Source organism: Theobroma cacao, chromosome 9, assembly GCF_000208745.1.
Source record: "Theobroma cacao cultivar B97-61/B2 chromosome 9, Criollo_cocoa_genome_V2, whole genome shotgun sequence".
Taxonomy (NCBI): Eukaryota; Viridiplantae; Streptophyta; class Magnoliopsida; order Malvales; family Malvaceae; genus Theobroma; species Theobroma cacao.
In genome coordinates, this window is record NC_030858.1 from 32,585,848 (window position 1) to 32,613,692 (window position 27,845).

The following is a 27,845-nucleotide window of genomic DNA, read 5'->3' on the forward strand; positions in this document are numbered from 1 at the left end:
AACTCAAGAGTTTAATGAATCAAATCTAAGATTTGTTAAATTGACCAATATAGGTTTGTTGAAATTCCTTTTTTCCTTTATTTGATTTTTATCTTGTGTGTTTTTTCTCTTTTCTTTTTTCGTTTCCCTTCTCAATATATTTTTTTATATCTTTCTATTGGCATTTCCAGCTTTGTCACCTCTATCAGTGTCCTTCCCTCAATCATCTTCTCCAGCAAATCGACCTTATGATTTTTGAACCATGATTATTCAATAATGATGACGTTATTATGATTACAGTTTATTACACGATTAACAAATTGCAAAATAAATTCCTACTTCCCAATGGGCTATACAATCACAGCCTCAGGAGATGAACTTTCCATTGAAGAGCTGATCAAACATGGTGGATTAGATAGACAAATTGCTATTCAAGTAGTTTTCCCAAATTCATATTATTTTCATACGAGTGTGATGCACGTGAGTTGTAATCGGGATTATTAATTAATTTTTTTAATTCAGTTTAGAGCTGTTGATGTAATAGACATATAAATATGTAATATTAATTATATTAGCATATAAACTATCAATGAATATTTGGAGTATATAAAATATTTTTTTTACAAAAAATTATGGAGTATAAGTGTAGGTATTACGCGAGCATCGAATGTTTAAACAAAAGTGATGATTATATTATTGAGAAAAGACTGATGCCCTGATATAATAAAAAAAAAAAAAGTTATGTAGTTGATGTACATAAGTAAATCCAAATGCTTGCAATAGAGTTATGTCTATTTAACAGGATTGTGCAAGACTACTATCTTCATACAAAAAGGATAAGGTATTCTAATTTGTAGTTGCTAAAAAATTTAAGCAAATCTCAACACCTCTCTAGTAAGGTATTACAGAACAAAACCAAACAATAAACAAAAGACCAAGAAGACAAACACGCTAAGCAAATCAAAACAAAAGAAATGAAACATACAAAAACCAACAAAGCACAACAAATCGAAACCAAACCATAACCACAACACTGGTGATAGAAGCAAAAAGAAAACAGGCAAGAAAGTAAAGGGAAAACAGTAGACATGAAGGTTCTTGAATGGATTAAATAGAGCAAAAATACCAAAATGCATTAATTATTCTTTACAAATCCTAAAAGAACCCTAGGCAAAGCAGAAGAAAAAATTTCAACAAACCCAAACACATATCTAGTAGGGTACTATTACTATACAACAAAAATCAAATAGTTGAACACGTCACGGAAGCACAACTGACATGCAGCGTAGCAAGGAGCCGGCAGTCATCGTTTGCTTAAAGCAAAGCCCAAAATAGAAAGTTGAGGAAAGTCAGAAACACCTATTATTGATAATCAAAGCCCACAATAGGAACCCAAGTCGAGCCGAAAACAGCTGCCGTACATTGTCAACGAAGCCAGAATCTAAAAATGTAATCAAAAAGAGCAAGCAAAAGGAGTAAAACTATGAACAAAAAATGAAAACCATCAACTATGCTCCATCAAATCTGAAGGTCGGAGCCCATAGAATCAACCACCTCTGAGAGCAAGCAAAATGAGCAAAAAGATAGAAAGAATAGTCATTAACCATGTCCCATAAATCTCAAACTCATAACAAAAAAATCAGTCACAAGTCAAATGATTAAAGCTTTACGTAGAGCAAAACCAAAGCCTGGACGTGTCAGAATGTTGAAACCCTCTTGGAGCTTCTTTCAATATAGTTATAGATTTATAATGATAATATTATTTTATCCCAAGAATTATATATAAAGTATAAATATTTTAAAAGATAAAATTAATTTTTTATAGTAAAAGACAATTATAATTGAAAGACACTTATATGCATAAAAAATTTGACATTTTAATTATATATAATTGAAATTTTGTAATATTTATACATTATTCATATTATTACAATTAAAAAAATGTTTTTAACTAAAATCATTAAATACAATTTAATTTTTTATTTAAAAATTAGATAAATCTTATTAATATATATAATAAAAAATATTTTTAACAACAATGATCTTCTATATTTAAAAATTATATAAATTTAATTAATAATATTAACGATAAAAAATATCTACAATAATAATTTGAAAATATAATGAATAAATATGACCAATTTTATTAATAAAAATTTGTTCAACATCCGTAATATTATATAAATATAGATAGATAGATAGATAATTAAAGTATAATGACAATATAACCCTTTGCACCTTTCTCTCCTTATTATGAAAACGAAATACAAGTGAAGATTGCTGCAAAATATTTGGTTCCCCCAAACATGGGAGTTGCATAAACTAAGACCAATTACATGCACAAAAAGTATAGAGCTTCTCTGTTGGAAAAGGACCTTGAAGCTATTGTGAATCAGATTCATTCATCAAACTCCAATGGTTTGAAGTATTTCCTGTCTAAGAGATAGGTGCCAATAGCCAGACGAACTGCCCACACATCCTTGGGCTTTCTTGAAACAATTCTGCACAGGAAGTCAAGTCCAGTCATACATTCATTAACATACAACATTTGTTTACCATGGCCAAAGCTCAAACCTTCCAACATCCCCAGGCTTGACCAAGCCGGCATTAACTCTGAGGCATGGAACTGATGCGGCAGTCTTCACCATTTTGGGTGCTTCAACCACAATTATGGGAGACCCTATCTCAAGTCTCGATGTTCTTGCCGGCAGCCTTGAGTCAGGCGATGATGATTCACACCTTAGAAGCAGGCTTGGATTGCAGTGAGAATTTGAGCATGGAAATGCCGAAGTAGAAGATAGAGATGGAGCCATGAGATGGGAGGATAATGTTTTTGTGGCTCCAGTCTGCGGGGGATGTGTTTAGTCGTTTTGCTTGCTGTAAGACTTGTCGCTTGTAGAGGGTCTTATATGGGACAGGACAGAAAGGGTTCCTAAATTGTAAAACAAACCCCTCAATTAAAAGATTTAACATTATAATACAAATGGACTTAAATAAATATCTCAATATAGAATTGTAGACATTTATCCTCAATAAGATCAACTAGGCACTAATAATCACAACTTCTTTCGAAATCATTCAAAGGGTATTCTTTTCTAAATTAGTTCCCTCTATTAAATTAATAGGTATAATGTAATACAAACTTTTTTTAAAAAAAAGAAGAAAGGTTCATTCGATTAATCAGTTAAAAGCCATCTTTTCTATGCTTGGCTATCAAGAAAAATGAAACTATCATATGCACAACAACATACATAACGAAAAAAAATGAATTGAAGCTAAACGATAACCAAAAAAATAAACTAAATTGTCAGGTCAAAACAAGCAGGGTATAATTACAAAACCTTTACAACCTATACAAAATTCCATGAGGATATTCCAAAATAATTCAAAAGGAAATTTTCTATTCCCCTGCTCTTCTTGAGCCCCTTTAGCTGTGTATGTGTACATTTTTCTTTTTACTTCTTTGAATATGTAAGATATGGATCCTGTGCTATTGTCAAAACATCCGGCCTTTCTGATTGGTTATAGGTTAGACATCGACGAATCAAATCCTGCACGTTTAAAAATATGATCAAGTCAATCATCAAGCTACCACAAGTTCTCCACATGTATCGGCATTCCATGATAGTCAAAGCAAATGAAAGCCTCAAACTTCTGAAAAACAATATTAAACCCAGAAAATCTGCATCATTATACATTAACAGATAACAAATGCCCTTATTGTGCATGCAGCAATACAATTTCTGTGCTTCTTAACACAGGAGAAGAGTAAGTAAACTCTGCAGCTATGAGATCACCATTGAGCGGAAGTATTATCTGACAAGAAATTATCTACAATAAACAATTGAACATCAAATCATAGTCAAACTGTCATACTATGATAACCATAATATATAACTCTGATTTTGATGTTTATGTACAGAAGTTGTTTCATCCATCAAGACAACAATATGCAGCAGAATCTACCTAAATAGACAGAACTAACCTTTGCCTCATTGGAGACAGTAGGTCTTGATGGGAATTCAACCTTGCGTGCTTTGATAATTGTGTCTTCACGCAATATTCGTTCTTGAGTCTGGTCATGCCCAAAGGGGCGTCTACCAAAAAGCATTTGGTAAAATAGAACACCAGCAGACCAAACATCCACCTGCTTCCAAAGGAATATCACATTAATAGAAAGCTGAAGACCCAAATAACAAATCATAAGTAACAATGGTGTATTGGGTCAGACAACATTTAGGCATTCTAAATCCAATGAACTGAAACAAAAATTCACAAGGTCAGAAAAGTTACAGTCTAAATGGTAAAGAAACCATCAACTTATCGGTTCCACTTAGATGGCCCCACCCTCATTTTGCAAGAAAAACAGAGAGAGAAGAAAATGATTGGGGATAGAGTCACTAACCTTTGATGAAATCAGAGGTGTTTTGCTGAGCTCAAAGCATTCTGGGGGCAGGTACCTGAAATTACAAAACAAAAATTGACACACTGTTGCTCATGAAAAGAAACTGTGAAGATGACCAAGCACATATCAAAGAGATGAGGTTACATCCAAACATAGGAAACTAGAATCTCTCATTAATTCAAAAGCAATACAGAGAAAAGGGGGAAAATGATAAAAAAGCCTATAAACAATCATTATAGTGGATTAACAACGCTGCTTATATGGAAACATATCCTGTTATGACAGCCACTGAACACTGATATAAACAAAATCCAGTTTCAGGGACAATATGTAGAATGCACTATGTTTTCAACATCAAAAATATAGCACAAAGAATCAGAACCAGAGAGAGATAGAGATTTCTTTCCAATAATTTATCCTCATTAGGAAATTTAATAAATTTGTGCTCATGACATCAATCATTATTTATGTGACATCAGCACTCTTGTTTCCTATACGTATTTCAAAATCATACAGCCATTGCTACAGCATCATATTCAAAAACATCCACAACAAATAGGTACGAGTTTTCTTTACTCAAACCCTTCTCAAAGGCCAAATTACCATAGAAGATGATGGTCAATTATTCAACAGAGACTCTTTATTGCATCCAAGTTGGAAAAAGTGCTAAATTTAGCACATGATTGGCATAAGATATGAGGACATTGCAGCATAAATGAGGAGAAGAAGCAGAAGAGGTAAAAATTTCAAAGGTACAAGGAAGGACACTAAGCTGCATCACTCACCAATAAGTTCCAGCTCCCTGGGATGTGAGTTCCATACCCTGAGAACCAACATCATCCTCTACTATTTTGCTAAGACCAAAGTCAGTCACTTTTGCTACACCTAACTCATCAAACAGAACATTACCAGGCTTCAGATCATAATGTATAATCTTCTGTGCTTTTTTATTCAAGTATACAAGGCCTTGAAATATTTGAACAATGATAATCCTAGCTTCTTTCTCAGGCAGTACAGGTGTTGCCTTCAATACAGCATCGAGATCTTTGCCTGAAAGAAAGAAAAGAAAACAAAATAAAAGACAAAAGACAGAGAAATTAGAGTCAAGCATGCAAGGCAGATTTAAAACCATTGTCCAGACAGAATTTGCAGGTCTTCCCTACCAGGTAAACTGAAATAAGACCCCCAGACAGAATAATATGGATGAGAGAGTTTACCGCTGCAGTACTCTAAGACAGTGCAGAATGTATTCTGGTCAATCTCAAAAATGTCCCAAAGCCGAACAATATGATGGTGCACCAATGTCTTGTGAATGTTGTACTCTCGAATTGCATGCCGTATGTAACTTTGCTTCTTTTCCTCACTCCACTGAGGGTTCAGACCATGAAGCTTACATGCAACGTATCTATGCTCTACCAAGTCATAAGCCTGCCGGAAATTTCTTACTTCAAATCACTGCAAAAAGATATACTTTCACAATTGCCAATTTTGGCAAAGGAGCTCTAGACTTTTGACATAGCAAATAGGCCTCCGTCACACATGCTTAAGAAAACAATAGAATCACAAAAGATATAAGCTTGCCAAAGTTCTGACCTTATAAACCTCACTGAATCCTCCTTTGCCAAGAAGGTTTAAAAGGGCATATCGATTATTAAGTATCTGAAAATTGTTAAAACGGGAACCATCCTCATCTCGAATGCGCTTCATTTCACGTATAAGCCTTCCCTTATCTAGTTCATAGCGATCTCTTTCACGGAGAATACTTTCCTCCTCCTACAGAAAATCCACAACTCAACCATTAAGGATGTGCAAGTTAAAAATCAGTAGAACTTTTGTGCTCTCTAATAATATCAGATAGAATCACGAACAATCACATGGAGTGATAAACTTACACGCTTAATACTGGCTAGACGTGATTTGTATATCTCATCTTGAATTAAAATATCTTCTTCTTGTGCACCTGGTTCTGCATCAGTCGCATCACCCCTGTCTTCAAGCAAGAGAAAATTGCTCGTCTTTTAGATGTGTACTCTTTTACATATTTATTTGTGTGTGGAGTCATGTTTGGGTGTGTCTGCATGTATGCTACAATATTTGTGTATATTCCATATCAATGAGAGCATCGATTTATGTCTGTATGCACCTATATGTTAGGTGCATGTACACCAAGACTAAATCTTCAAGTAAAAGTTAGGTGCATGTGCATTTCAGATGTCATTAATCCAAATCAATGAGTCATATATGTGGTCAAAATCCTTTTCAAGGTGCACCCTGATGCAAGGCATGGCTAAAAAATAATATGATATGTTAAATATAGCTCGACTCAAGGTTAGCACAACCTTCTCTTATGAAGCGACTTAAAATAGCACATTTTTTACACTATTGAAGCTTTTTGGGCACCTCCAGCATTAAAAGAGTCTCTGCAGTGCATGGCATCTTTTTGGTCATATGATGGCTCACCAGAAACTTCCTCCACTTCTTTGGTAATGACTCATGACATATTAGTAAATAGTGGCCCACCATAAAGATTCCAACAGATCTTAAGATCTTTTCCTTTCCTTATCTTGAGTATATTTACTTGTGTAACTGTTATTAAATTATTAATGTTTGATATTAACGCTTATTTATTTAATTTTAGTTTCAAACTTATTTTTATGTTCAATTTACACCTCAATCTTTTTATTGAATTAACTTATAGTTTAAGAGATTGACTCTCAAAAGGTTTATGCTTCATTACTTGGCTTACTTCTTGTCTCATAAGAGGCAAAACACCTTGTCTAACTCTTTTGCTTTTTAAACATAAATCACATTATAACTACCAGGGCAACAAGAACAAGGACCAAAAGGCAAGTTAATGGCACATTAATAGCTTAGTTAGATAAAGTTCATCCACTTTGGAAGCCGAAGGCTTAAGATCATGGGTCCTTTGTCAACAAAGAGGTCCTTTTGGTACTAGAGAAGATGGTTGCTAGCTAATTAGGAATTAGAGTAATAATTTCTCAATTTAATTGAGCTCTAGAACCTGGAGCTATTCCTAGATAAGCAAATACGCATGCCTGTAAGCAACAAAAAATTTGGGCTTCAGCCTAGCAACAGGTTTTGAGACTGGAATTATGTGAACTGATGTCCTTAAGTTATCCTGTTTATAATTCCATAACACTTAAAACAGACTGAACAAATTCCTAAATCTATTCCCATATCATAATTTCAGAACTTGATATACAGACAGTAGGAACTCTTAAACCTTGTTATCACAGAAATTATGCTTTACCAGATTGTCGCTTCTTCAATTGTTTCCTCTGCCGTTCAACAGCCTCCTTGGCTTCTAACAATTGTCTCTAAAAGAAAAGAAAATGCAAAGGGAAAGGGAAACATATTTAAAAAAGAGAAAAGCAATATCAATCATCATGCCAGTATACTTACAAAAAAGAATGCTAAGGCCTAATTTATTGCATCAATTAACTTATCCTTTTATTACTCATTAGAGAGAGAGACAGAAATAGAGAAGAACATACAAGGTGAGCATTTAGATCTTTCAGCGCCTGCCCATCCTCCCATGTCTCAGATATGACTGTTCCGGCTCTGAAGGATAGAATACATAGGTCAACTTATAAATTAATAGATGCAACGAGTAGTAATACCATGGTACCACATTAACATGAATGATGCAAATGATACAGAAAGAAAGAAAAATATTAAACCAAGCAGCATTTTTGGATCCTCAAACCATATAACGCCAGCAGTGTGAAGAGATAATCATAACAAATTTTGCTTTTGCATAATTTATCAAAACACTTTTTTTCCTCCCACTTAAGTTTAATATCAGGATCACATGTTTTATTAATCCCTGCATATTGTGAAGCCTGCCTTTCAATACATAATGTGCGCAGTTTTTTTCTTATGGTAAAATCTCTCTTTGAGGAATCACACTATCAATGTGTTATTTTAGCACTGTAGGTTGCAACAATCATAAGGAACTATCTGATAATGTTCTCAAATAACATGTTGCAACTTTATGAGTCCATCTATATCTGTACATCCTTATTTTGAACACTTTTAAATACTTAACATTTTCACCATTATTTTGCTTTTTGTTATGCAATCAATTCAAAATTTTTCTTTTTGCTTTTCTCTCACACAGACCAAGCACTATACCAAGCATGAAGAATCCATAGCAAGCTTGTTATCTAAAGCTAAGAATTTTTTACAAACCAGAATACACCCACATTGCCAAGTCTAAAGAATTTGTGAAATCGTTCATCCCAGTTTATTACTATATTCTTTTATTGAACACTATTAGATACCTAAAATAGTTACCATTCCTTTGCTTTTCATTGTATAAAATATTTGAACATTCTTTTTCAAAATTTTCCCCTAATTGCTTTTTCCTTCACTCCGACTAAGCACCACACCAAGTATGAAGAATCTGTTCCAAGCACATTAACTAAATCTTGAAAGCTTCTTTATATACCTGATTACACCCACATTCCCGAGTCTCAACGAATCTTGCCGTACTTTCATCCTAGCTTCCTGTCTCTCAGCTTTTGAAACAGCTATCAGCAGATCAGATATCATTTTTGTTCTCTGAATCACAATCGATAAGAGGTCCAGAATTAAAACTGACACCATAAATTGCTAACGAGCACACTTAATAAACAAAATTTTCCTTTATAGTCATTTTCCTTTTCCCTTTTAGGTATGAGTGAATACCTATCTTGTGAAACGAACAACAATTTTAGAAGTTCAATAATGCACATTAAATTAATGGTTCACAAGAATATTACAGAAAAGCGTAACCAGTGAAGACGCAGAAGTGTATTGAAATATTAGGCAAAATTTTCCTATCAGACTAAAGCAAAGAACAAGCCCTCTATTATAGCAATAACAAGAATCTAGCTGTCTTAGATTCCATTATTACATAACTTGTAAGCTTCTTTCAGAAATGAGTCAAATTACATTGGAAAAGAAGTGGTTATTTTTTCTGACATTGACCTCAGAAGATGAATTCCTTGGATCAAAAGGACAACTAATCAATGACGCCGATTTACTACAGTTTCAGTTTACAACGCAGTATACAAGAACTTTGCTGCTACTTTATTCCAATGGAATACAAAAAGAACTTGTAAAAGTCATTTGTAGTCTACTATTCTAGGCTCCAGCTAAAAAATGTTCATTTTTTATGTGTATTTCTGAAAATGGATAGAAGTAAAAAAATTTGGTTTCCTCTGAGCATAAAAAAATAGAGTTTTTAGATCTCTTCCAGGATTTAGTTAATGACAGAAATAGAGAATTTATATATTTCTTGTTTGCAACATTTTAATCCTTCCCCCACCCCTTCCCTGGTGGCGGGAAACACCACCCAAAAAAGAAATCTTGTTTATCTTAGATCTAGACTATAATTGTGCTAGAGGTGTGATATAAGCTCATATCTATGGCCATTGAATAAAGTTAGAACTTGCAGCATATTGAGATCCATCAATAAATCCCAATAAACACCTTTGGCTTCATTTGCTGGTCATAATCTTTAATATCTTTCAATTCCTGCCAAAACACCATAAATACTAAGAGGTAAGTACATAAAGAATTGTGCACTGCAGATGAAAAAAAAGTCATATAGCAGAGGTACTTTAAAACCTTCTCTAGTAGCTGGCAAAGATTTTGATAGTCAGAAGCTTCTTGGCGACATTTCCGTAGGTCCTCCTCCAATGCGGCAACTTTTGCACGTAAAGATGTCACCTCTTCCTAAGGTAAGTTGCCAACCAAAAGGGTCAGAAATGTGAGTTATAACATCTACTGCACCTCTAAAGAAAATGACCCAGATAGTAAAATGACCCAAAAATATATTTTAGAAAAATTGCAAAAACAAATCATAGTTCTTTTTGCTCCAGATTTTCTAGACTAAAAAGAAGTAAATTCTATTGCCCAAATAAATGAAGAAGAAATTGAAATAGTTAAAATGAAGACAGACTTTACCAGGATACATACCTCTACTGAAATTTGGTCATCAGTCCGAAACGGCTCTTTAGGCCTACTATCCTACAAAATGAGTATAAATAGTATCAAAATGCCTGTAATTGTATGTGATTTGACTTTTAGAACTAGTCTGTTATAATAATATTGTAATTTTTCTTAAAGAACCAGTCTGGTAAGCCATAAGGAAAGAGCATTAAATTTTCATTTTTTCTCAATTTTCCTCTATTTATTTAAAAATTTAAGAAAGGAAAAGTTCTTATTAAATTTTCTTTTTCAATAAATCAGTTAAATATGGAAGAAAAAATTGACAGACACTTGCCACCAGAGTCCCACAGGTTTAAGCTCCAGTTTAAAGTATAATCATTTTCTCTTATCACAGGAAACCTGACGTTTTTAGTTTTCCTTCATATCTCTCCTTCCTCTGGAGCAGTATACGGAGCAGAAAGTAAAGAAATCGCAGAAAATAAGCTTAAATATTGAAAGAGAAGAAATGTGACCAATGTCCTCAAGATTAGTTTATTTTCCTTCTGTTTTTCATCTCTACTCTTTCAACTTAAAAAGTTTGACCTCTAAATGCCCCAACTTAGCCATCTTCTCCGCCTCTTGAGCTAAGCAAGTAGACAGCACTCAAATCAATGGTCCAACATGCCAAAAAGGGCACTAGACACAATGCAAAAGTGCATTTCCGGCATTGGTGACTTTAATTGTCATCAGGGAGAGAATAAAAAGCAGAACATCCTGTGGCAGTGGAGGCACACCTTATGATATGAGTTCTCAAGCTGACCATTTGAAGGTGATAGTAAGGAACTAGAGATTGGTTGTCTTGTCTGATCATTAGCTCTAGAACCACGGCCTCTGCTTGAAACAGAATGGCCCCTTCCACGACCTTGTTTTCTCCTATTTCCATCAGAACTTGCTTTGGACTCCATGGCTTCCACAATCTTCTGCCTCCCGTCTGCAACTGCCTGATTCATTTTTCAAGCAACAATAAATACATAATCCTTTTCTGGAAGCAATAAGGAAAATTTACAGTGCTCAGAGAGATAAATAGAGACAATAAGTGAGGCTATATAACCAACTGCTTCACAAAAGATGTCACCAAATCACCTTCACGACCTCAAAAGCAAAGAGATTATTTCCAAACCCCCAAAAACATTAGCTCATGAATCATAAACCTACCTCAACATGTTCAAACACAGGCAAGTTATCATCTTTTTGAACTTTCTGGCGCTTCAGAGTATTGGCTTGTATTAAAAACTCTCCTCCATTCTAGCATCATAAGACATATAAAAAGACATTAATCCAACTCTTAAAACTAGAACGATATCAATGAATTCCACAACACTTGAAGATAAGGGGATGGGAATTCACATAGTCCAAATAGCATATATATAAATGGTGAAACTGCCAAACATGTCATAGATATGATTACTCTTTTGATCAAATGCTACAAAATTTATCTACAAACTTGGCAACAACTTCAAATGTGAAAGTGCAGTAATGAACCCAAACATTCTACTGGTTTCAATGATCCACCATAATGAATCAAAACTTCTAATCATTTACACCAATCATTCCGATCAGGAATGTCTTATCACAATGCAAAGTAGGCCAATGCCACGCTAAATAATTACTGCAAAGCAATAAGCAATAAACATAGGAACATCCAAATCGCAGCCCTTCCAACTAAAATAAATTGTTCCGAGAAAATGTGCTCCGAAACTAACAGTTGTTTTTCTATCATTCCGCATTTGAAATTGAAAAAAAAATAAAAAACAATGTCGAGAGAATGGTAAGGGCTTTTTACCTCGTCATCGGAATCACTTGAACTAGAAGCGTCGGGCAACTCCTCAGCAGAAGCGAATTTCGAAGCCGAAGATAAAGAAGACCAAGCCGGCGGTTGCTGTTGCTGTTGTTGCTGCTGCTGCTGCTGCTGTTGTTGCGGTAGCGGCGGTTGCTGAGAAGCAGTTGCCGAAGAGGCCTTGCCTACCAAGCGAGCTTCGAGCTTTGCAATCTTGGTGGGCAAAGAATGGTCCGATTGGTTTGACGAGTTCGAAGAGAAATGTAATAACATGTCGTCCGACATTGCGGACCAAACTCGATGAGAAAAACCAAAATGACTGGTCAGATCATCAAGGAAAATAAAAGGAAGAGGACAGAAGGGGCAAAGCGTCTTTCCCTTATCAAGGATTTAGGGTTTTGAATGTTTTGGTAAAGGAGGGGAAGAGGAACAAGGGAGAGGGGACGAGAAATGAGGCCTTGGGAGATTTTCTTCTGCTTTGGGTTTTGAGGTTTTGAAGTTTTGAATTTTTGAGTCAGGGAAAAGAAAAAGGAGTTTTCTTTCAATGGGGTTTGATTTGGGGCTTGGGTTTAGATTTGGATGAAAACATGGGGACTAGCTGTGGCATTGTGTGCGATGGAGCATTTGGAAGAAAAAGACCAAACAAATAGAATGGGGAAGGAATGAGAAGTTCAAAGTACGTTAGGTTTTTTCACCTTAGTAGTAAGGGTAGAAAGGTCAAATTATATAATTAATTTTTATATTTTATAAGAAAATGTGAACTTAATTCTTGTACAATAATTTACCTAAATTGAATTACCATATTTTTCCAATTTATTAATTTCAGTTTAGATCCTAATACCATTAAAATTTCATGATTATGACCAAGCTAATATGATATTTTTTTGAAGAAATTGTGAGAAATAACTTTCTTCATATATTCATTTCAGAAATAACCATTGATATAAAGTTAACTATTTTTACTCAATTTTTATAATAATTTTACAAAAATACCTTTGAAGACATTTAAGAGAAATTAATATGCAATTTCTCCATCCCACTATATAGATGAATTACATGCTCCCTTAACTCTCTCAAATCTTTAGCTTTCTCTAATTTGAGCATCATCACCATCACGCTTTAGTCTATCTCTTGTCATCTCATCATGTCGTTGTTGATTTACAAACCTAAGAGCATAAATAATATCAAGACATGATTTAGGTTTATTGCTTTTCACAGAACCACAAAGTTAATGGAAAATCCACTCTATTCATTTCTTAAACTATGTCTGTAAATTAAAACATTGCCAAAAGTGTTACATGTCATGTTTACATGTAACAACTCTAATGCACGTGACGTGTAAAAAATATTTGAACACATGACGTGTAACGATATGTTTGTGTATATGGTGTGTAGTAAACATAGTATATAGCAAAATGTTGGAACATGACATGTAGATTTTTTTTTTGAATACGGCGTGTAAAATTTTTTTTCTAAAAATGGCTTGTAGCATACTATTGTTGAACATGACGTGTAACAAAATTATTTTGCACATGGCGTGTTCAAGTCTTACTAGTTACAAAATTTTATAACATTATATATAATATAAGTATAATCGGGTTATAGGGGTATCGGGTACTTGTTAATACTTGAAATAAATATAATTGAGTTCGAGTTTAAAGTACCCTAAAAGTGATACCCAAACCCGACCCATAATTGATTATGGGGTACTCGAATCCTATGTTATCGTGTCGAGTACCCACAGATACTCAGTTACTTAATACCCATTTACATCTATAAGAAGAGGTAAGTATTTTAGAATTCTTTCTTGAGTTACTCAAGAGTTTAAGTAAAATTTTGAAGGTTGCATACTTCTCGAATTAGACAAGGGTATTTTACAAAAAGTTGAATGCTAAAGTAGTTGAGATTGATATTCCTGAGTATCCAGACCATGAGCATGAGCTAGTGACTTTATTAATTTTTTGGTTGACACGACATATATTTCTAAGGTGTTCAAATGATGGTATCTCTTTAGTAGTCATTATTTTAGCAATAAAGATTGTCAAAGGGATACGTTTTCTTTTTGCTCATTTGTATTTAGAATCTTTGTATAAGAAGTTGGACTTGTACCAACTTAAGATTGCCAAATCAGCTGGGTATTATAAAATTTTGACTTATATAGATGTTTTTTTCATTTAAATGTGTTTATGAGAAAGGTTTGGTAGTTGCACTCCTATAACTAATGTATATCCTTTCACATATTTTTCTGTGAATAACCCTAAATTGGGTAATTTTGAACACAACATATTAACATGACACAGGGTTAAACAAGTTTGCATTTAGATTTAACATATTTTATGTCTAATTGTGTCTGATACGTTAAAACATGAAAATTTTCATGTTTTAATGTATCAGACATGACTAACATGTTTAAATACTTTTAATTAATCATGTTAATTGTGTTTAAACGTGTATACGTGATACATTTACCAACTTGTTAAAAATTAATAATCAAAGACTACTTTGGCTTCACTTAAATAATTTTGAATAATTATTTTAATAAGTTTTTTTTTTAGTTTTATAAGGATGATAATGTAATTATGACTTGCCTAAACCTTAATTTTGAATTTTTGCTTTGTTATCATTTTGGATCATTTTAGATATTATTAATATTTTAAGTTAAATGTTAATGATGGATTTTATCATATTATATGATAATGAATTTTATATATGTTATTTATGTTAATTTTATTATATTTGATGTTATTATTATTTTGTTTTATTATAATTATTTTTATAATTATTGATTTTAAATTTAAATAATAAAATTATATTTAATTGTAAATATTTTTAATTAATCGTATTAAACTTGTCAAATGTGTTAATCATGTTATTAATCGTGTTGTGTCCTATATTGACAATTTAATAAACATATTAATTGTGTTGTGTTAAATCGTGTCGTGTCCTATATTGACAGTTTAATAAATATATTAATTGTGTTGTGTTACATGGTTATTAAATATATACGTGTACGTATTTCAAATTTAAGACACGTATATTATTCGTGTCGTGTTCATATTTAATCTTAGCATATATCTTATCTAATAGTATCTGACACATTTAAAATATGAAAACACGAATTGTCAAGTCTAAATAACCATTTATCTATAAATAACTATAAAGTTTGGGTATGGCATGTTCTGATCTCAAAAGGTAATATTCTTCAAGTGATAGATGTGACAAAGGAATTCAATACGACACCTTATGTGTAGCTTAAAAATGGATTTGGTGATTTTGGAATTTTTTATGACTACCACCCATTATAGTCTAAAAGAATAAGCTAACGAGATTTTAACTTTTACATATGGGGTCATAGTTCCCAATTGCCTTATATGCTTGAAAGTGTTAGTCCAGGTAGAGATAGAGATTCACTCTCTAGATTGAAGTGTATTTTCCTTAAAGTGGCATGCCAATTTGGATTTGATCAATCAGTTTCGCTTGACTCTTCTTCATCTATAAGCTTTTCTTCATTCTTCATGGCAGCACTTCAATTCTGTTTACATAAACTTAAAAGTTATGTCGTTCCGTCTTTTAATGGAGTTAGTATTCACATTTCTAAATGGTTTGCTTATTGAGGAGAGTATCTTAAAGAATGAAAAAATTTTATGGTGCTATTAGTTAATTCCAACCTCGTCTTTACACTCCTTGTGTTAGTAACATTGATGTATCCTTATGCTTGATTTCTCTTAAAAAGAATAAAAAATCAAATGAAGAAGATGTTGCTCATCACTCTCTTACTTATCGAACAAAACATATGCATCAAAAAGTAAGTTCATCATTTGATTATTCTTTTACTTTTTTTTTAATTAAGTTCCTCATTTTATGTTTTTTAAAAAAGCAAGAACTACTAGAGTATAACTTAACTCGGTTGAAGAGGAAGAGACTTCTAAAGTTGAGACTAAGAAAGAATTATATGATTCTGAATGCAATGACAAATCAAATGATGAGTCATGTTGATGAGGCTAAAGTTGAGAATGTTGCTTTTTCTTTTAAAAAGCAGGATATATTGCGAAGCTCTTTTGATGATTTCGTTGATTTGAATGTTCTGTTTTCCTTTTGCACTTAGAGTTCCAATATAAACCGGTAGAAACATATTACTATGCTATTTCAAGTGATGTTGTTTCATTTTTTTGTTTGAAACTATGATCATTTTTACTCCTTAGGCTACTAAAGATAAGGTTGTGCTTGACATTGAGGTTATTTTTGCTATTGAAGGTGTTCTTGATGTCAAAGTTCATGCTGGAACTACTTCGAATGTTGAGGTTATTCATGATGTTAGAGCTACTCCGAGTATTGAGGTTGTTCATGATGTTGGAGTTATTACTGATGATGTTAGAGCTACTCTGATTAATCCTCATGCTTCTTCTTCCCTAATGCTAGAATACAGGGGTACTAATAGTGTTTTTGACACTTAAGTAACTCTCGTACTGAGCAAAGTGGTAGAAAAGTCGACATTCACAGTTTTCAAGTTTCAACGAAGTATGTAGAATACTTAAAGCATATTTTTAATATAGAGGGGAAATTTTGAAGTACATCTCCTTTAAATAATGTATATGTCATTTGTTTCATAATGGAGGTGTTGGATAGAGTTTTAGTGATTTCTCATACTCCACTAATGAGTTCTTCACCAGAGAAATCGCAGTTGATGTTACAGTATTTTGATGACACTTATAGTGTTGGATTCAAACTTGAGTGCCTCAATGATTATAGATACAGAGCCATAACTTTTCTTGAGATTGAGGGTGACAAGTCTTCCTTGGAAAATGAGTTAAAAGACATTGCAATAAAGATAACTTTACTAAGAAAGCGTGATACTGAATTATGAGAAAAACTAAATCCCTTTACGAATAGTAAAGGTTAAAATAGTAACTATTATCTATAGAGTCTGTAGTTGGGTAGGCTTTTACTTCTTTTCTTTTTTTTTCAAGCTCATTTAAGTTAGTACTTTGCTATGATATATGGTATCTCTTTTTCTTTTTGCAATAATAATAATAATAATGTTATACTCATGTTGCGTACTTATTTACATTTCACATCATTGTATACTGTCAAAGGGAATTCCTAACTTTACATCAAAGAGGTTAATTTTAACCTAACGTGATAGAGATTAATTCAACCCATTAAATAATTAAGCGTAAGAGCTACGATGAATTTTGTAATTAATAAGCTAGGGCTAAAAAATGAGCAATAAAGCTTGCAGCCAATAACATAACATCATTACGGCTCAATTATGAGCGATAAAAGTAGTGATTGGAATATGAATCATGAATTATGATCAAATAATGAGCGTAAAACTTATGACTAATAAAAAAAAATCATTGCAACCAAAATGTGAGCGATAAAACTTGCAGCTAGAGTAAGAGTGACGAACTATGGTAAAAAAATAAGCGATAAAGCTTGCAACCAATAGCATAATGTTATTACAACCAAAGTATAAGCGGTAAAGCTTGCAGCTTAAATAAAAAGTGATGAACTATGGTCAAATAATGAGCGATAAAGCTTACAACTAATAGTATAATATAATTGTAGCCAAAATATAAACAATAAAGCTAATGGATAAATATGAATTTCTTTTCTTTTTAATTGTCAAATTGCAATTCATAAAATAATGAAGAGTCAAAGTCTTGAAAATTTCATGCATGAGCGGGAAGCGAGTTGTTCTGAACCTTATTGTTCTTAATTAGTAACTTTCCTATTAGCGTATTCTTGTGGAATATTTTACTCAAGTCTCTACATTTAAGAAGTGAATGACCAACTGTTCAATGTAGTCACAATACCTCATATTAGACTTGTCTTCTATTGTTGGTGGTCGTGTAACATAAGGCAAGTTCACTTTTCCATTCCTAATCCATTCATGGAGTAGCATTTTCATTATATATAGTTGAACTATCAATCCCTTCTGGTAACACAAAGTTTTTCTAATAAGCTTTTACGTAATGCAATCACTTTTCTTTAGTAGAGTTGTCAAAATATGAAGGGAGTTATTGTGATAAAGAGAAAAAGCGTTGCAAATAATTAAAAAGATACGCTAGAGGCAGTAGAGAAAAAGATCATAGCAGTTCTTGAAATATTGAGTATTGTTAAAGGCAGAACAAAATAAGAAGAGAATAAGTAGATAATGTAGAAAAGAATCAAAAAGAGAACCTCTAGAAAAGTGAAATCCCTCTAATGAATTGTGAAAACTTTATATATAGTGTCAAAAGTAACAGTTACTTAAGAATATGCTATAATGCGCATAATGAATTACATTATTGTGAAAAGCTTTAATGTGAGTAACTGTTACTAGAAAATAGATATAAGTAAAAAGTTATATAAAAACAAGTTAAGAGAAAAATATATACTTGAAACAAGTATAAGAGAACAAGGTAAAAGAAAAAAACACTTGTATTTTGGGAAAAGTTTAATACGAAGACCTCTTAACTTCTATAGCTGAGCCACCAAACCAAACTCTCCGAAATATCTAAAAAGTAACCTGTGAATTCTGTCACTTATTTTCACTATTATCTAAGTGAAGTGGCTATTCTATGCGATATAGTTCTTCTATTTATATTAGTTGTTTCGTATGGAGTAGTACTCTATTTATTTTAGTTCTTCTACGTGAAGTAATGTTTTACTTGTTTTAGTTGTTTTGTGTGAAGTAGTGTACTTTATTTGTTTTAGTTGTTTTATGCGAAGTAGTGCTTCACTTTTTAGTATTGTTCTTGCGTGAAGTAGTACTTTACTTATAAATGTTGTTCTTATTATTTTTTGTAGAATATTATGTTGTAAAATAATTTTTTAAAAAATAGGTAATAACAAAAATCAACTATCTACAATCTCTTTGTGTTATTAAAAGATTTGTGGGTTTTGTTGAAATTAAAGTTTTTTGTATTAAAAGATTTGGGTTATTTTTTTTTATTTTTTGGTTTTTTAATGATAAATGATTTGTTGGTAAAAGACAGCTGTTCCGAAACAAACCACAAACTCAATGGTCATATTGCCTCAATTTTGAAATACCTTCTCATATGTTTTGATAACTTATTAGTAACGTTAGTAACACCTTTGCCTCCAACTAGTGCTTTAACATTAGAGTTTGCACTGCCTTCGTAAAGTTTCTCATTTGCTTTAATCTCGAGTAATTTCTACATCCCAAACGCAAACATTCTAGCATTAGAAAAGCCTTCGTATATTTGCCATTAACTTTTTAATGTTATTGACTTCAACAAATTGATAGCTTAGAAAAACAACATTTGGATCATAAGGAATATGAGAATCCACATCTGTAGTAGTATCGGCTATGCGTATGCTAGAGCCTTAAGGTGTACTATTACTCCCCTTTTGAAGTTCCCACAAATCTTTGAATTGATGGTCATTTATTTGATTTTTGGTCTATTAAATGATTTAGAAAATTTTGTTAAAGAACCCTAAGATCAAGTTATTTTATTTTTTTTAAATCCCTAAATCTATGATTTTATGATATATAGTTGAATAAAAAAAATCTAATCAATAACTAAATTTTTTTAATATTTCGGTCACGTCATCTATTAGTGTCATTATTATAAAAATGACTTGTCAACCTATTATGTGGTAAATGATTTGGTATTAAATTGATAGCTATTACTTTGACTAATAATAGGTAGCCTAAAAAAAAGAAAAGCTTATTTGATCTTAAAAATGAATTTAAAGATTTAATTAAATATAATAAAAAATAAAAATTTATAAAAGAAATTAAAAATTGAGATTTGGTTTCCCACGTCCCTAGATAATTTTAGGGCCTATGGTTTTAAAGAGCCCAATTTGAAATTACGTTTTGGCCCAAAACCTGCATAGTTTTGATTTTTCCGTTGATTATCCTCTCTCTCTCGAACGACGATTCCTTCTTCCATCTCTGGGTTGATCTTGCTTTCAGTCTTTTCCCTCACTCGGACTGCAACTTTCTTTTTCACTCTTTAAATTTTTTGTCCTCTCCGATCCAATCTCTCTCTTTCTCTTTACCTACGATATAACCTAAAACTATAAAGCTCAATTATATGATTTTTATCAATAATTATTAATTTTCTAAAATTTTTCCTGATTAAGCGAAGATGGCGAGTGGTCACGTGACTAAGCGAGCTAAGTATAAAACCACAATCAAGGACCCTGGAACTCCCGGTACTCTTAGAATGGTACTCATTTTTAGTTTATTTTCTTTTTATTTCATTTATTTATTGGATTTCAATTTGATCCATGTTGAAAAAGAATGATGAACTAATGTTAAATAATTTATTTTTTTATACGATATTTCAAGATTCTAATACATTGTATTTAGTGCTAGCTATTTTCATTTTTTTAAAATTTTTTTTAAGGCATTATATTTATGTTTAAAGTAATAAAATGTCGTTTGAATAGATGCTAAGAAGGAGCTCTTTGGAATTAGAAAGTTGTAGTTCAAGAAATTTAAGCTGTAAATATATAATTTTTCTGGCCAGTATTTCAAATAATATATTGAGTGGTAGGAAGGAAATAATGAGCGAAGTAACTTTGCTTTGAACAGACACTTGAGAAAATCTTATTTGTGCCTCATAATCCTAAGTCAGCTGGAAAGCTTGATGTCGAGTTTCGATTCATTAAAGGTAAATTGCTGTGTCTAATTATGTATGTACTTATGATGTCCACAATATCATGTTGTATAAAAAAAGTTGCTTAAATGATGAAATACGCAGGTCAAAAGCATACGAAGGAGGGATCAAGTAAGCCGCCATGGCTTAATCTTACAAACAATCAGGTATATTTGTTCATGTTCATTGTGGAAACTTTTGTATGGGGACAGATAACCATGGTTTGGTTATTGATTTATTTAGATTGATCTCAATTCTTTTCTGTGTTTTGATGAGATGAAACTTGCAAAGTTTTTGTCATGTGTTCTTTTCAGAATGGGAGTTTCATCTTTGAGTTTGAAAATTATTCTGATCTCCAAGATTGTCGAGATTTTGTAGGTAAGTTACAAGTTTCTGTTAAATGGGTTTTGCCACAATAGGGTTCTAGGATTTTACTTAAGGGTTTACTATCATATTTGTCCTTGTTATGAGCAGTAGCCATGCATGCTCTCAATTTTCTTTGTCTTTTCTCATAAATTATTTGGAAGAAGCTTTTCAGTTTTCTATCTCTCCTTGTTGATATTGAATAAGTTATCAAGTATCAATGGTGTTAATTTGCTCTTGTTTCTGGTTTTCTATTTTTTTTTTTTGTAATAAAAAATTTTTGCTTCTCTCTTGACAAGTGCAAAATTCTGTTTGATTTCTATGGTTATGGGCCTGAAGTTGTACTTATTTATCAAGTATTGTTTGATCCAAAGTCAAAACATCTCTGATAGATCATTATTCCCTTTGTGTTTCTTTTTGATTAGTGGTTTAGTATAAAATCCACCCCCCTCTTTTCCCTTTTAATTTAACTGCTCTATGCTTTGCATAATACATCGCAATCTTCATTTATCATGAATAGGCAAAGTTCTTGCAAAGAGTGGAGAAGTTTCTGAAAAACCTACTGTCACATATCCTGATGAACAACTCAGTGCAGCTGAAATGGAGCTTCGCATTAAGCTATTACGGGAAGATAGGTAAATTTACTTTTTCTTGTTTACATGATTCAAAATCAAATTTGTTAATGAAAAAACCTATTAATTAGAAATCAACTATCATCACTACCTATTTGCTGGCATGCCGGTTTGTATTATGAAATCCAACTGGATTGGGGTGAGGGCTTCAAGAGGCTTACATCAAGCAATCTAAGAAAAAATTAAAAGGTGGGAAGGAAAAATGGGAATGAAGCCTACTGCAATGTGAAGTAATCAACAAATTGTGGTTTACAGGATTAAGTTTATTATACTTTTATTGCACCATTGCATTCAGTTATCCAACTTTCTTGATGGTCCATGCTTGAAAGAATTTCAGATTCATGCTTGAAAGAATTTCAGATAGGTGAGGAAACATAGGAAGTTGGAGTGTGGTTGGTTAAATATAAAAACTCATGTTGATATTAAATAATTTACAAGGGACCATAAATCTCCAACAGGAAGTTAAAACAAGCCACAAGGTGTTGATAGTAAGTTTATTCTGAAATCATCTCCTTGTCTCTTTCAGGAGATATAAGTAATTTGAGTGGACATATCTTTGTGATATAAACATTTCTGACAATGAAATTTCCCTTGGTTCTTATGTATGATGGGTGGAACTTAACACATGTCATTATAAGTGTCTTGTTTGAAATGGACACAGGATGTAGAACATGATAGCTACTTTATACAGATATGTACATGCTTTAAGCCAAATAGGATAAATATGGTATGATCATGTGAGTTGAGTTGCCACAATCATATAACTAGACTGAGCTGATTTGGCATGTAAAATAAATGCTTAACTGATTCTCTTGAGTATGCATGCTTAATTTAGGTCATGAGCTCTGCTTATGCTTGTTTTCATTGTTTTAAATGAGCTGGATCTTGTGACTATTTGTCAATATGATGGAATATTGTGGAACCCTGTGTTCTGCATTTTTTAAAGGGATATGTGGTGAGCTTTGGAAGTCCTATATAAAGCTTTGTGGTCTAGTGTTTTGATTGGTAAATAAGCACATCTTTTGTGCTGCCATAGATTCTGTAAATGCTTGTATCAATATATAATAAATCTTTCCTTTACATCTCGAGCACAAAGTTTGAAAGCCAATACTGCCTGCTGAATTCTTTGCTAGTGGATGCAACTTCTTGAGTTGATAAGTAATTGTTAAATTGTCCTTTCTTGTTCTCAGTGAATTGCAGAAACTTCACAAGCAATTTGTGCTTAGCGGTGTCCTGACAGAAGCTGAATTTTGGGCAACACGGAAGGTTAAGCATACATTTAGGCCTGTGTTTTCCCCTGTGGAGACTGTTATTTTTGAAAGAATGATTGAAATCTTCCTCTGCATCAATTGCAGAAGTTGCTGGATAGAGAGGCCAACAAAAAGACAAAGCAGAGGCTGGGTTTCAAAAGTGCAATGATTTCTGACATTAAACCATCAACTGATGGTCGGGTACAACCTTTCTCTCTCTCTCTCTCTTGCACTCCCACTTACTCTTGCTTACATCTTTCCCATCCCATGTGCCCATGTCGTCACTCACAAGATCAACTCTTTCCTACCATATATTAGTTTATTTAATGTCTGTTTCCAAGTAAGTTGGCTACACAAAAATTATATGATTTTTGTTTTGTTGTTACTGCAGACGAACAAAGTCACATTTAATTTGACCCCAGAGATCATTCTTCAAGTATGACATCCTTTTGTTTCTTTTTATCTTTCATTATACTTAGTTAGTGCCAAGCTCCTTTTAAAACTTATCTTGTTTCTTAACTTTGGTTTCTACTATATAAGCAAATATGAAATACCTTTAAGCATTAGTCTTTGGCTGTCTGACCTGGTATAATTGATGTTCAATGATTTGGGCCAGATTTTTGCTGAGAAGCCAGCTGTTCACCGTGCATTCCTAACTTATGTTCCTAACAAGGTACTTGGAACATTGAAAAAAAAAAATTGTTCTTCTGGCAGTTGGCCTGTCAATGATTGTTATATTGCCTGTTTGTGGATGACTATTAGGTAATGGTTCATTCAGCATGTTTCTGTATATCCTACTTTTTTTTTTTCGTTTCTTTTTTGGATTATAGATGTCAGAACGGGATTTCTGGACCAAATATTTTAGAGCAGAATACCTACATAGTACGAAAAATAGTGTTGCTGCTGCAGCAGAGGCTGCTGAAGATGAGGAACTTGCTGTTTTTCTCAAGCAGGATGACATATTGGCAAGCGAGTCTCGGTCGAAGGTGCTTTTCTTTGAAAGTCATATGTTTTTATATTTTGAATGTTTTTAAATTGGAAGAATTTTACATTCTTTCCTGTAATAATACTCTGAATTAGGACAGTTTTTACCTTTTTGTATAATGTGTCTTTTTTGCAGATCAGGCGGGTTGACCCAACGCTGGACATGGATGCTGATGAGGGGGATGATTATACACATCTTCCCGTAAGTTGGATACCATCTCTTCAATTTATTTATTCATTTTGATGCTAGTTTTATGAGGTTTGCTTTCTGACAATGTGAAGATAAAAAAGTGAATTTTTTGGTTTCACTTTAAATTTTACCCTGGGCTCATTTACATTTTTCTCTGTCTATTGTAGTGGATTAGTTCCATAGTCTCAACTTTAGGCAATATATCTTATTTTAATTGACATTTCTCTCTGTTTTCTTTTTTATCCCCTGCATTTTATTTGTTTACATTTTTCAACGTGCAGGATCATGGAATCTTTCGTGATGGTAGTAAGGAAGTAACTGAATCAGAAAATGAGCTATACAGAAGAACTCTATCCCAAGATATTAACCGGCATGCTGCAGTTGTTCTTGAGGGAAGAGCAGTTGGTAAAGGCTCCCCTGAACTTATGTTATCTACCAGTACATAATTTTGTTTCTTATATATATATATATATATATTATTTTTTTTTAATTGGCTTGTTTTTTGGGAACATGGTGTACATGTTTTCCTTTCAACAAAACATGTCTTCTTAAATGGCATTTGTTTTATGAATTCGAATTTAGATGTGGAGTTGGAAGACACGAGGTCTGTAGCAGAAGCTCTTGCTCGGTCAAAACAAGGTTAGCATGGTTTTATTCTAATTCATTTAACCACTGTGGTTTTATGCTGTAGAATGTGCACTTATGTTCTTTCTTTGCATTAGAATCATCAACTAAGGGAGAATCATATGGGGATACAAGCCGGGAGAGGTTAGATAGGGTATCAAGGATGACTGAAATAGAAGATCTTCAGGCACCTAATAATCTTCCACTGGCACCACTTTGCATTAAGGTGACTTTCTTGTGATCATGTGGTTTCAGTATGTTTTTTTTGGTAGATGTTTTATTTATTTGTGCCCAAAACCAGGATCCTCGAGACTATTTTGACTCTCAACAAGTTAATGCACTTAGAACTTCTGGAGATGAACTTGCTGGAACTGAACAAATAAAATGCAGTTTGAGCAGCCAGGAGGTGTATGGTTCTTTGAGAGAGTCCATCTCTGTGATCAAAGCTATGGGGTTGAAGGATCCAATAGTCAAGCCTGAAGTTGCTCATCAAGTAACAGCAATGTTCTTCTTGGTGCTTGTTAATGTTTTCAGGTTCATAAGGGAAAGCAGTGGAGAAAATAATTAACAGTTTTAACTTTGTGATGCAGGTTTTTGATGCTTTGACCCAGAGTATCTCAACTACCAAATATAATATCGGGAAAAATCCTCAAGAGAGTGTTCTGGACAGATTGCCAAAGAAAATTAAAGAGGAACTATTGCATGTGAGATTTCTTTGTTAGTGTAATTGCTATAGCTGCTTTTTATGTTGTGGACTATTTTCTGGCACCATTGCTTATTCTATAGTTGCTGGAGCATGATCTAGTCTGCCTTAACCCTTAAGGATGTACAAATTTATTTAAACTTTATTTTTTTACTTAATTTGATAATTTTATTTCCAGATTTTGGTTTGTTTCCTGTGATCTTTTGCTTATAGAAAAACTGTCAATGTTTCCAGCACTGGACATCAATCCTTGAACTGCTCAGACATTTTTGGGCATCATATCCTATCACCACCAGTTACCTCTATACCAAGGTCAATGCTGCACTTGTTCTTACATTATTAAGTTATCAAAAACTAGAAGCTGGTAAATATGTGATTAATTAAAGGTTGGTGATGTCTTCTGTCATTGGATGAAGTTATCATACTATTTTGAAATGTTTTTTGTAGGCTTCACCTCCCTCCCTCTGTCCTGTGTACAAAAACACCCACACAAAGTCACAAAGATAAAAAAAGTTGTGTTAGAAGGGAACTTTTTTATTCAGCCTGGAATCAAGGCCGTTTTTCAGGAGTATTTTACAAGGAGAAGCTACTTAGTCAGTTGTTAGGAACATTGTCCTGAAAGCAATGGCCAAAATGAGAAGTTGAAAGCAATGAATTCTAATGCAGCACTCTTAAGAAATTAATCTTAATGTGGTTGACTTTCCTGATTATAGAATCTTTATTTTCAGAATTTATCATTCCGAATTGTTGTTCATTCAGTAACTGTATGCAGGTAAACAGACTGAAGGATGCCATGTCACATATCTATCCACAGCTAGAGGTAAATTTGTCGGAAAAAGTTTTACATCTTCGCTTAACCTTCTGATCTCTGTGTTGGTATCTGTCTTCATGATTCCTGTATATAGCTCATAACCATGTAATCCTTGTGGTTCTAAATTGATGCTACAATTACTATTATTTTTTAATTAGGATCTTGTAAGCTCAGTTTTTGTGGTGAATCTGCCTTTTCTGCAGTTGTGTTGTCTAATTACCCACAAGTACCATTCATATCCTCTCTTTTATTTTATCTTCTTGGCTCCAGTGATGCCAAAGCATCATATGTTTGGATGGTTGGTCAATGATGCTTTACCTTTAGTAGTTTAGCAATATAGTTTTTAACCCTGCCATTAAATTCCAGGAGATTAAGGGATCTGTCCCGTCAGACCTTCGGCATCAGGTTTCCCTCCTTATTCGTCCAATGCATCAGGTGAGAACTTGCCTTCATACTTTGTTCAAGTGCAAGGTCATGTCCCAAAAAGTGAATGGGAGAATTAAGGGGAAATATTGGAGTTAAACTAGTATAGGTGGTAGTTGACTTACTCTTGTGAATTTTGTGTTCTAAAGTTACACCTGCTTGGGTGTTTGCCCATGTGTTGGCTTTGGGCTTTGGTTGAAACTCGGACATGGTTCCTTCAAGTTCATAATAAATAAAGGAGAGATCTTCCATTAGCCTCACTGGCAAACGGTAATAGCAGCATATGCAGGTGCAGTGATGACTCATGTTCTATGGTATGAAATTATCTCAATATATTTAGTTGGAAGATGGTGGGTAACGCCTATGATGGCATTATGGGTTGCAGTTGGTTTTATTGGGTTTATCGTTTTTATGAACTTCACTCCTGTCTGATGTCTCTTGTGCAGGCTCTAGATGCTGCGATTCAACATTATGAAGCAGACATGCAGAAGAGATCTGCGCGAAGTGGAGAGAGACCAAATGGATATGCCTAGGGGAATTTAATTGTTGTCATAATACATGTCTTACTATTAAATACAACTGTACATTAGATCAATTTTGTTGTGGAGGGGATTTTATTTTCGGCCCATTGATGTCGAAACAGACTTTACAGTTGCAGACGCAACATTTTCCAAAATTAGTCGAAGAGAGGAGCTGCTTTATGCATTCCTACCATACGGATATGCTTCTCTAACCTGATCGGTTAGAACTGCTGAATGCTGTGTGTAAGATGATGGCCAAGTTTTGAAAAGCTCAAATGCTTTTGCCAACCATCTGATTTCGGTCTTCTGGTATTTGTTATATTTAATTATGTTTTAGCATTTCTCGTCAATGAATTATCTTTTGATTGAGCTGACCTTTTAGACTGAGGTTCCTTCAAACAATTGAAGTGTGTTATGTGCCTGAATTTTTGGTCTCTATTGTAGTTGACTATTCTTAGCTCTATTTAATTTGGATTATTTTAGATTTTCTTTCTTTATTAGATTAGTTAATCACTTTGGGTCATATTTCGCAGCCGAGAATAAATGTACCCATGGAGTACTTCAATCAATT

The 27,845-nt window shown here is 33.2% G+C and overlaps 3 protein-coding genes across 5 annotated transcripts; 1 reads left to right on the top strand and 2 right to left on the bottom strand.

Annotated features, from left to right (window-relative positions):
• LOC18590158 lies at positions 1,063-2,882 on the bottom strand. 2 transcript variants are annotated; one of them, XM_007015524.2, is made up of 3 exons: positions 2,554-2,882; positions 2,355-2,480; positions 1,063-1,535 (listed from the first exon to the last, which is right to left on the bottom strand). In XM_007015524.2, the coding sequence occupies exons 1-2, from the start codon at positions 2,790-2,792 to the stop codon at positions 2,378-2,380; spliced, it is 342 nt and encodes a 113-aa protein (XP_007015586.1). In that variant the 5' UTR covers positions 2,793-2,882; the 3' UTR covers positions 1,063-1,535; positions 2,355-2,377. The 2 variants fall into 2 exon arrangements, with proteins under 2 accessions (XP_007015586.1, XP_007015585.1); XM_007015523.2 differs by having other exon boundaries at positions 1,063-1,420; positions 2,554-2,881.
• On the bottom strand, positions 3,249-12,800 carry LOC18590159 (serine/threonine-protein kinase TOUSLED). The gene is made up of 16 exons (XM_018127416.1): positions 12,165-12,800; positions 11,537-11,626; positions 11,116-11,322; positions 10,370-10,420; positions 10,019-10,126; positions 9,881-9,925; positions 8,856-8,968; positions 7,900-7,966; positions 7,656-7,722; positions 6,277-6,374; positions 5,978-6,157; positions 5,602-5,812; positions 5,170-5,434; positions 4,385-4,439; positions 3,965-4,126; positions 3,249-3,530 (listed from the first exon to the last, which is right to left on the bottom strand). Exons 1-16 carry the CDS (start codon positions 12,441-12,443, stop codon positions 3,435-3,437), a joined length of 2,094 nt encoding a protein of 697 aa, XP_017982905.1. The 5' UTR covers positions 12,444-12,800; the 3' UTR covers positions 3,249-3,434.
• On the top strand, positions 20,030-27,756 carry LOC18590160 (probable RNA polymerase II transcription factor B subunit 1-1). Of its 2 annotated transcripts, none has more exons than XR_001929448.1 (20): positions 20,030-20,341; positions 20,710-20,788; positions 20,879-20,940; positions 21,088-21,151; positions 21,657-21,771; positions 22,959-23,034; positions 23,124-23,219; positions 23,410-23,454; positions 23,635-23,691; positions 23,849-24,004; positions 24,139-24,204; positions 24,474-24,597; positions 24,775-24,831; positions 24,915-25,042; positions 25,118-25,309; positions 25,407-25,520; positions 25,754-25,831; positions 25,967-26,209; positions 26,292-26,339; positions 26,697-26,717. XR_001929448.1 is itself a non-coding variant. In XM_018127428.1 (20 exons), the coding sequence occupies exons 1-20, from the start codon at positions 20,261-20,263 to the stop codon at positions 27,284-27,286; spliced, it is 1,794 nt and encodes a 597-aa protein (XP_017982917.1). In that variant the 5' UTR covers positions 20,031-20,260; the 3' UTR covers positions 27,287-27,756. The 2 variants fall into 2 exon arrangements, 1 of the variants encoding a protein (XP_017982917.1); XM_018127428.1 differs by lacking the exon at positions 25,967-26,209 and adding an exon at positions 27,200-27,756 and having other exon boundaries at positions 20,031-20,341; positions 26,697-26,765.

Bases quoted from the DNA above. Each gene is read 5' to 3' on its own strand.
- LOC18590159 (XM_018127416.1), bottom strand. From the start codon at position 12,443: ATGTCGGACGACATGTTATTACATTTCTCTTCGAACTCGTCAAACCAA. The intron at 8,969-9,880 runs GTGTTTATTGGG...ATTGTGATTCAG, and splicing joins ACCAGCAAATGAAGCCAAAG to AGAACAAAAATGATATCTGA. The intron at 7,967-8,855 runs GTATATAAAGAA...TCTATCCTTCAG, and splicing joins GGGAATGTGGGTGTAATCAG to AGCCGGAACAGTCATATCTG.
- LOC18590158 (XM_007015524.2), bottom strand. From the start codon at position 2,792: ATGGCTCCATCTCTATCTTCTACTTCGGCATTTCCATGCTCAAATTCT. The intron at 2,481-2,553 runs GTTTGAGCTTTG...CTTCCTGTGCAG, and splicing joins AAGCCTGGGGATGTTGGAAG to AATTGTTTCAAGAAAGCCCA.
- LOC18590160 (XM_018127428.1), top strand. From the start codon at position 20,261: ATGGCGAGTGGTCACGTGACTAAGCGAGCTAAGTATAAAACCACAATC. The intron at 23,692-23,848 runs GTACTTGGAACA...TTTGGATTATAG, and splicing joins TAACTTATGTTCCTAACAAG to ATGTCAGAACGGGATTTCTG. The intron at 26,340-26,696 runs GTAAATTTGTCG...ATTAAATTCCAG, and splicing joins ATATCTATCCACAGCTAGAG to GAGATTAAGGGATCTGTCCC.